The 10381-nt window shown below is 33.9% G+C and overlaps 1 protein-coding gene across 1 annotated transcript; it reads left to right on the plus strand.

Moving 5' to 3' along the window:
- Positions 1-652: 652 nt before the first annotated feature.
- LOC121214674 (peroxidase 27) lies at positions 653-2379 on the plus strand. The gene is made up of 4 exons (XM_041088624.1): positions 653-905; positions 1072-1260; positions 1351-1516; positions 1725-2379. Exons 1-4 carry the CDS (start codon positions 681-683, stop codon positions 2129-2131), a joined length of 987 nt encoding a protein of 328 aa, XP_040944558.1. The 5' UTR covers positions 653-680; the 3' UTR covers positions 2132-2379.
- The last annotated feature ends 8002 nt before the right edge of the window (positions 2380-10381 follow it).

The following is a 10381-nucleotide window of genomic DNA, read 5'->3' on the forward strand; positions in this document are numbered from 1 at the left end:
GGTTAGTCTAATGCCATGGGTTCATTATGATTTTAGGTATTTAAATGATTTTTTTATAATTTCTAATTTTTTTAGTTTTATAATATTATAATTTATTAGATTTTAAAATTTTTTATATTATTTATAAGTTTTTTAAAATTTAATCATATTTATAATTTTTATATTCTTGACAAGGTTATATTAGTTTTAATATTTTTAAAACTTTTTGTGTTTAATATTTTTTCTATAAAACAAAGTTATCATGTCTCATCGTCATATTAGTTCGTCAATTAATTTTATTGGTCTCAATGATAGAAATATTAATTGAGGGGGTTGATTGATTTTTTTAGTTAACGGGTAAAAGCTAAAATGGATGTGAAAATTTAATGCAAAAGCTCAATTAAATTTCTTGTAACCTCCCCCCTCCCCAAAAAAAACCAAAATGAACAAAAAAAAAATTGATGTACAAGTTGGGAAGAGCTTTTAGATATTCCAATATGTGATATATTTGGAAGTCAGCTCTTTGGTTGATTGACCTTATCAAATCATTGACCTTATTAAATCAATAATAATCTAATACTAGTGACAGTGTAGCAACCTAACACGTTCAGAAGGAATGGATCTTAAAGCTTACATATAAATATAACGCATTGTTTTGCATTTGCTCAGCAAAATCAAGTTAGTAATATCCTTGAGACAAAATGGGTATCCGCCAAAAGCTTCTCTCGTTTCTCTTTTCTCAGCTGATTCTTGTTCTTATGGTCTCAAACCATAGCAATGCAATGGGGTTGAAACTCGGGTATTATCACAAGACCTGCCCTAATGCAGAGTCGATTATCAGTAAAACAACTTATCGATTCATTTCTCGAGCACCAACTCTTGCCGCTCCTTTGCTCAGGATGCATTTCCATGATTGCTTCGTAAGGGTAAGCGTTGTTAAAAAGCTTCTACTTTTCTTATATATAATATCCAATGAAAGGAGATTCCATCAAATCTAACATTTTCATATGATTGATGACTTGAAGCATGGTATATTATAATCAAATGAAAGCACTTTTTTCAACCATTTAATAAGATGATGATAATTTTCAGGGGTGTGATGGTTCAGTGCTTCTAAATTCCACAAAGACTAACATATCTGAGAAAGATGCAAACCCCAACCAAAGTTTACGAGGATATCACGTGATCGACGCTGTCAAGTCTGCAGTGGAAGAAGCATGCCCTGGTGTGGTTTCCTGCGCTGATATCCTTGCCTTAGTAGCTCGAGATTCAGTTTCAATGGTACATATACTATATACTTCTCACTGTTTCTCCTATCTCTCTAAATTGTATGAAAAACAAAAAATAATAGTTAAAATTCCTGTTTTTAAGATCCATGGACCCTATTGGAAAGTTCCACTTGGACGAAGAGATGGAAGAGTTTCCATCTTGAATGAGGTCTTTGCAGAGTTGCCCGCTCCTTTTGCCAACATTACACAACTAAAACAAATGTTTGCTGCTAAAGGTCTAAACACCAAAGATCTAGCGGTTCTATCAGGTAGTCTCATATTTTTCATTTCCAAAAACGTCATGTCAAATTATGGTTTTAGTCCCTACATTCATATACTTAAATTTGATATAATTTGGTCCTCCAAAGTTGAATAAAGTACATAGACAAAAACCATAATTTGACCTAAAAAGTTAGTCACTATTTTTCATCAATAATGAGCCATTAATGGTGGAGACATTGGTCCATGATTATACAGGAGGACACACCATTGGAACATCTCATTGCCTTGGATTCACCAACCGTCTCTACAACTTCACTGGCAAAGGTGACACAGACCCATCAATGGATCCAAACTACATAGTTAAACTGAAGCAAAAATGCAAGCCTAGGGATACCACAACACTGGTGGAGATGGACCCTGGAAGCTTTAAAACCTTCGACGACGCTTACTACACTCTGGTAGCTAAAAGAAGAGGGCTTTTCCAATCTGATTCAGCCCTTCTCGATGATCCAGAGACCAAAGCTTATGTCATACTTCAAGCTTCCACCCATGGATCTACCTTTGCCAAAGATTTTGCCGAGTCTATGGTGAAGATGGGTCAGGTTGGAGTCCTCACTGGCAATCAAGGTGAAATCAGGAAGCACTGTGCTTTGGTGAACTAATTGAAAACTGAAAACTCACTTTTTTTTAATTGAAAATTATTGTTTATTTTTATGGCATCTTAAATTATTAATGCGAGTGTTTGACCAGAATAAAAACTTGTATGGGAATGAATTTGCGTCCAAGTTGTGTTGTTTGTGTTTCAAGTTTATTTGTATGGCTCTTCAAATTGCGGCCATACTTCTAGTCCAATTGTAAATATTTCTCTATAATTTTCCAACTGAATAAAACTCTTGGCCTTAATTTATCATATATATTTGTTAGTAAACAATTAATACATATTATCAGATTTTATTTCTCTAAACTAGAGTTTTTCTCTATTTATCTCTAAATCAATGACAAAAATAGATCATAATTTTTTAAATATTTATAGGTGTTGGGTCGAACTCGAAATATGCAACGAACATGAATGAAAACTGAGAAAATTGAACACAAATATTTATGGGGGAAAATCCTCCGAAGAGGATAAAAAAATCATGAGCAAAGAAAATTTCACTAAAAACGGAGAAAACCAAAAAAGGGAGTACAAGATTGAGAAACAAATAACCTTGAACCCGAAATTCAAAGATTTCTTGAAATTCCCACAAACTCTCTCTTAATTTTGTTGTTGTTATTCTTAACTATCTAGGGTTGCTAAGAGACCCATTTCTAGGCTAAATTTTGTGTACAAATATTACTAAAACATCCCTAAAATAATCAGAGTTTGATTGCGAAAATATAACAAATATTAACTAGGAAAAGAATCCCAGTTAAGTAGGAAACATGTCGTCTCGTTGTGATGTAGCATGTTGCCTCGTCGGGACTTCCTTCATTGCGTCATTGGGACATGGCGAATCTTCTCGTTGTGACGTCGATATCGTGTCGTCAAGATGACGGCTCTTCCTTGTCCCGACATCAACCCTGTTTCGTCTGAAATGCAAGGAAAACTCCACAAATTTCCACCTTGACTCGTATTTTCAAAACGTCTTCTTTGTCGAGCCCCGTCAGGGGCTTAATTTGATCACTATCGAATGCTTACCAAGTCTAAACAATGCTCGAATTTGGAAATTGGAAGACTCTTTCTCATCATGTCTGTTGGATTGTTTTCTGTGCCAATTTTGTGAATCTGAACATCTCCTTAAGCGATCACTTTTCAAACAAAGTGGTACCAAATATCTATATGCTTTGTTCTTTCGTGATGCATCTGATCTTTCGTGAGATGTATGACACTTTAACTATAGCAATATATAATAGTTTTGTTTGTTTTATCAACCAATTTCCCGAATAGACCTCTCAACCAAATGGCTTTTTTTACAGCTTCTATGATTGCCATGTACTCAGCTTCGGTAGTTGATAGAGCCACAATGGCTTGAAAGGTGGCTTTCGAACTAATAGTGCAATTTTTGATGGTGAACAGATAACCTGTGAGAGATCTTCTTTTGTCTAAGCCTCCGACATAATCTGAATCTTCATAGCCGACTAGGCGTTCTTAACATCTTTTGAATTCCAAACAAGTATTGAAAGTCCCTCTTAAATATCTTAGAATCCATTTAACAACTTGTCAGTGTAATTTGTCGGGTTTGGCCATATATCTACTTACTACACTTAAAACATGTGAAATATCAGGACGAGTACAAACCATTGCATACATTAGGTTTCCGACTACACTAGAATAGCGAATCGAGGACATGTACCTTTCTTCTTCTTTGGTTTGTGGTGAATCTGAAGTCGAAAGTCTGAAGTGAGCAACTAAGGAAGTACTAACTAGTTTAGAATCTTGCATTTCAAACCACTCGAGAATCCTTTTGGTGTATCTCTGTTGTGATAGGGATAGCTTTCCCGAGTATCGGTCTCTCGAAATTTCAATCCTTAAAATTTGTTCGGTTGCACTAAGATCATTCATCTCAAACTTAGAGTTAAGCATGATTTTAAGTCATTCAATTTCGGATGGATCCTTAACCACAAATTAACATATCATCAACATAAAGTAGGAAATAAATGAATGATTCATCATCTAAATGTTGTAAATAAACACTATTGTCGTAATTACTTTGAAAGAAACTAAAACCTAACATGAAAGAATCAAATTTTTTGTACCACTACTGAGGAGACTGCTTCAAGATGTATAAAGATTTATGTAGAAGGAAAACATGGTCTTCCTTGCCTTCGATTCTAAAATCTTTAGGTTGTTACATGTAAATGTCCTTATCACGGTCCCCGTGAAGGAATGCAGTTTTCACATCTAGCTGCTCTAACTCGAGATTGTTTGATGCAACAAGAGCTAACAGTGCTTGAATGGACGTGTGCTTCACAACTGGAGAGAAAGCATCATGAAAATCAACTCCCTCTACTTGGATGTAGCCTTTTGAGACCAACATTGCCTTATATCTCATGTCACATTGATCTAAACCATCTTTCTTTTTGAGCACCCACTTGCAGCCAACTACTTTCTTCTTGGTGGGTGGTTTAACAATCTGTCATGTTTCGTTCTTTTAAAGAGACTTCATCTCTTCTTCCATGGTAACAAGCCACTTACTGGAATCAGAAGCCCAAACTGCCTCTGAATAGTTTTAAGGGTCGGCTAAACCGATGCTCTCTGCAACACTTAGAGCATATGCCATTAGATTTCCATCACTGTACTTTTGCTGTAGTTTGATTCTCATCTTTTTCTATCCCGGCTAGCTTATAATTTTGAAGGGTCTTTGGTTGGGATGGGCAAGCTTTAAAAACCTTTTTCTACATCGAAGAACTGACGATTTCAGAATTTCTATGTGACATCGTGATGTGGCAATTCTCCTCATCGGGGTGTCGCCCCTATTTATTGTGTCGTTGCAACATCATGTTTCGTGACATCGTGACGTCACTGTCTATCTTTATTTTCGGATCCATTTTTCTCGAAACACTCAGCTTTTTGGTGTTATTTTTGTGCTTTAAGAAGTATAGTCAAATTTTATTGGAGTAGTCACCAATAAAAGTTAGAATATATCTGCTACCTCTTTTGGAGACAATTGGAGTTGGACCTCATAAATCAGAATGATATAGTTGAGTTTCTCTTTAGTCTTGTGCACTTTCGAATCAAAGCTAACTCGATTTTGCTTCCCATAAATGCAACGTTCGCAGAAATCTAACTTTCCAACTCTGGTGCCTCTGAGAAGACCCCTTTTGCTTAAAACGGTCATACATTTTTCACTCATATGACTGAGTCACATGTTCCACAAGAGGGCTGATTCAGAATATGAAAAAAAACGAGTTTTCACATGTCGTCGCGACATCAAAAGGATCCTCGTCGGGACGTGGTGATAATTTTGTCCCTTTTTCTGTAATTCCTGCCAAGTCAGACACCGTTGCACTTTGCAGAATGTATAGTCTATCAACTTTCTACCCTTTCATCAAAACAAGGGCTCCACAATATACCTTTAAGCCGTTTGACTCACTGACGATCTTGTACCCATTCGAGTCCAGAATACCCAAAAAGATGAGATTCTTCTTTAACTTGGCACGTGCCTGACAACTGACAATGTTCTGACTATCTTGTCATGTATCCTAATTTGAATGGTACCAATGTCGGTTATTTTGTAGGGTGAGTTATTTTCAATAAGCACAACTCTACCTTCAACCGAACTATATGTAGAGAACTAGTCCCTATTGGGAAACATATGGTAGAAACACCTTGAACCTAAGATCCACTTAGATGTGAACTTAGACCTTTCAACTATTGATACCAACAAAAAATCATCACTTCTGTCCTCGACTACATTAGCATAGACTATATCGGCCTTCTGCTTCCCTCTCTCGTTGTTTCTAGTGGCCCTTTTATTTTTTTCTGAAATTTGTAACATTCTGACTTGATGTGGCCCATCTTTTCGCAATAGCCACATTACTTATCACGGTTTCTGAATTTTATCTCGCCCTCGATCTTCTCTGACTTGAATCCTTAGATTGTTGTCTTCCTCTAGCAACCAAAACTGAAGCTTACCCATATGATTTGTTCTTCGTGCCTAAATCATTGTTGAGTTTATCTTTACTTAAAAGATTATACTTTACGTCCTCAAACAAGAGTCTCTCTCTGCCATAAACTAGGGTTTCCCTGAAAGTTTTGCATAAATTGAGCAAAGAACAAAGTAATAATATAGCTTGATCTTCATTATCTATGTTGGCCTCAACATTCTTTAAGTCGCGAAGGAGAGTGACAAATTCACTGATGTAAGCCCTAATAGACTCACCTTCTGCCATACAGAACATATATAATTGTTGTTTCAATATCAAGCGATTTGCGAGGGACTTTGTCATATAAATAGCTTCTAATTTCCTCCATAAGGCCATTGTCGTCTTCTCCATAAGTACCTCCTGCAAAATATTGTTAGTGAGACACAACTGAATTGTTGACAGTGCCTTCTCATCAAGCTTCTCCCACCCTGTCTGATTCACATCCGCAGATATTTTCCCTGTAATAACCTTTTTCAGACTGTTCTGAACCAAAATTGTTGTCATCCAAACTTGTCACAAGCTAAAATTTGTAATCCCATCAAACTGCTCGATATCATACCCCATTTCCATCTCTGAACAAGTTGAATGCGAAAACCAGACCAAGCTCTAATACCCATTTTTGGCTCAAACCTGAATCATAGAATGAATACGAATGAAAACTGAGAAAATTAGACACAAATATTTACATGGAAAAACCCCTCTAAAGAGGATAAAAAATACGAACAAAGAAAACTTCACTAAAAATGACAAAAACTGAAAAGGAGAGTACAAGATGGAGAAACAAATAAACCCTAAACTCGAAATACAAAGATTCCCTAAAATTCCCACAAACTCTTAATTTTGTTGTTGTTATTCTGAACTATCTTGGGTTGCTAAGAAGCATATTTATATGCTTAATTTCATGTACAAATATGACTAAAACATCCATAAAATAATAAGAGTTTGACTGGAAAAATATAATAGATATTAGTTGAATAGTTATGAGATATTAGTTGAATAATTATGTCTCTTTTACAGATATGATTATTCAAGGAAATATGTCTATTGAAAGTTATGTCTCTATAACGAGACATGAGAATTCCTATAAATAGGAGTGATATTTCATTTTGAAAAACATACAAAAAATTTTCAAAAGTTCTTTTTATATTTCCTCCATCTTCTACTATTATTAGATTATTCTATAAAGAATTACTATAGAAATTCTTTATAGAAATTGATTTTCTTGTTATACTATGCTCAGTACTTAGTGAATTATTTTCGTTAGTGCAAAACGCAAATAGTCACCAGGCTTCTTTGTATCCTCGAGCTTCATTTGCTTGAAACTCATTTGCACATTGAGTATAGGTTGGGGCAAATAGAAACTTAAAGATAGTGGCTTGACAAATACCTTGGAGCCTTGTCTTATTGCTTTGTTTTTCTATTCTAGTTGTGGTTTGTGTTTCGTTTGTGTGTTCGATATTTTGATCAGCGAAGTCTTGTTTCAACACATACAAACCTATAAACAATCGTCTGGCCTCCAATTCGACATTGCTCACCCTCCGTTTGCTAACCTTTTATTTGCATGGTTAATTAATTACTTGTGATACACTCCATCACAATTTACAAATATTGTTTCTTTTGAAAATGTTATTTCTTCCCAAATTTACGACTTGCAATAAAAATATATTTATAGTTTATATATCCATACAAATAATGTTATTTTTCCTGAAAAAAACAAATAATATTATTTTTAATGTGATGGTATTATTCAATGTATCAATCATGTATGAAAAATATCATTTCCAGCAATGTTTACTTGAAAAAAAATATAGGTACTTAATTGGGATGATTAAAGAAAAACTCAAATACTAAATTGAACATTTAAACTAAATTTAGGTATCAAATTAAGACAAAAAAAAACTTAGGTATCACATTAAATATTTAAGCTAAACTTAATTACCAAATAATATATTAACATCTTTTTATTATTCTGAATGGAGATGAAATGAACATGTATTGAGCTACTCTTAGGCTTTGCATTGTAGGGTAAGAAGAAAATTTTCTTTCCATAAGTGTGCTTAGTAGGAAAGATGGAAAAAGAATTAATTTTCTTTTCATCCATTGCTTGGTAATGTTGAAAAATGAAAGAAAAGAAAATATAACATTTGAAAAATACATAATTTTGAATTAACATACATCTCTCTCTCATTTTCTCTCCTCTTATCTTTCAAATTTAGAAGGTTTAATTTTTTATGTATTCAGATGAAAAATGATGATCTCTCCTATTTTCTTTCCTCTCATTTTTATTCACAATCAAACACATTCAGAATTCATTTTCTTTTCACTTTTCATAATTGTAAAAAGGGAGCGACACAAAATTTATTAGCTATCATTACATTTGATCCAAATTTTGCATATGTATTAGCTGGTTGGGAAGATAACACATAATTCTCATATTTTAAGTAATGCACTTACATGCCTTAGAGGATATAGAATTTCGGAATAGTTTAATTAAACTCATAATGTATTAAGTAATAATTATATTTTTCAAATCAATGTTTAGTAATTTAATTAATTAATAATAATTCATTTTTTAGATCAATTATGAAAAACATTTTCTCAATTAATATTGTGTTTGTTTAATTGAGAACAACTTCAAAAAATATTTTCAAAAATATTTATCAAACAACAAAAAATATTTAACATAAAATCATTGAAACACCAAAAAATATTAATTTTTCTAAATTCAATATTTTTCTTAAAGATCATTTTCCGTAAAATATTTTGAGATTTAATTTTAATTCATATTTAAAAGATTGATATGCATGCAAACTTAAGAGTCGATTGAAGTTATTGTTAAAATTTATTTTCATGACTTGTAATATACGTGGATTTAAAGTAAGTTGGTTTACATAATGATTAGTACATTGATCAAATTAGAGGTGATCATGAGTCGAGTTGGGTTGGGTTCGAGCTGAGCTATAATAGAAATTAGGTTTAATTGTTAAGCTCAGACTCAATCAAACCCGAAAATTGGGCCTAAAATTTTGTTTAAACCCAATCCGAATTGTAGATCTCGAGCTCGAGCCCAGCCCAACTTGTTTTAATTTTTAAAAAAAATTATTATATAAAATTATTTTAAAAAATATAATATATCAAATACACTAAAGACATAATAATAACTAGTGTAAAAAAGACAAAATCAAAATAACGAAAAATAAAAACATAAAAATATATAAATAAAGATTCAAACCATAAAGATACATTGAAAAATCATTAAAATACATAAGCAAACAAAAACAAACTGAAAAATACACTAAAACTTTTTAACATTTGTAATAGGCCCAATTTCCCCAGGCCCAAAAGCACAAACAAAAACATAAATCAAATATAAAAACAAATAAAATTAAAATGCCATTATTGAACAGTCCAGTTTTTTTTACAGACACTAAGTCCAAATTACAGACCAAGTTAAATTAAGCCCAAACCCGATTACAAAATCCAAATACCCAATGAACCCCAACACCATCCTTATGCCTAGAGCAAATCAAGGCCGAAACCCTAACAGTCTCTGAAACAGAAGCAGACTCCAGCGCCGCAGCCAAGCCCTCCACACGTGACAAGCCTCCGTACGCTTGCGCCTCTACCTCCGTACACGCCACGCCCACTGCCCCGTACGCCCGTACCTGCACACAAACAAACAAGCAAAAACAAGCAGAAATCGACACCAAAAAAGGAAAAAGAAGAAAAAGAAGAAAAAGAGAGAAATCTATTTTTCTTTTGTGATTTTCATTTTATTTTCGACTATATAAAGCCATTTTTCAGTTTTTGTAAGGACACACACACAATATCAATACACAGACAGGCATATTGAAAGAAAAGAAAATCAATCGAAAAAAAGAAAGAAATCAGATTTGATAAGGTGATTCACCATTTTTGTTTTTTTTTTTGCGTTTCTCTAATTATTTTTCTTTGCTTCTTTCTATTTTCTATACGAAAAGAGAAAAGAAAATGGGATTACCTTTATATTTCACCGTGGAATCCTTGCCTGCTTCGCCGTGATCGGAGTTTGGCAAGGGTTTCTGGGCTAAAAAGCGGCGGATAAGAGGGGATGGGGGCATAGGGTTGCTGATTGTTTTGAAAAGAAAAGGAAAGTAACTTGGTTTTTTTGATTTAGGGCTTAAAATGATATTTGGAGGTATTCGAAACGACACTGTTTGGGGTTAGACTCAGTGGCTCCAAAATGGTGCCGTATTGGCGTTGACCCGATGACCCGACCCGAGCACGGCCAGATCCGCGCGTTTTGG

The sequence above is a fragment of the Gossypium hirsutum genome, chromosome D02 (assembly GCF_007990345.1).
Source record: "Gossypium hirsutum isolate 1008001.06 chromosome D02, Gossypium_hirsutum_v2.1, whole genome shotgun sequence".
Taxonomy (NCBI): Eukaryota; Viridiplantae; Streptophyta; class Magnoliopsida; order Malvales; family Malvaceae; genus Gossypium; species Gossypium hirsutum.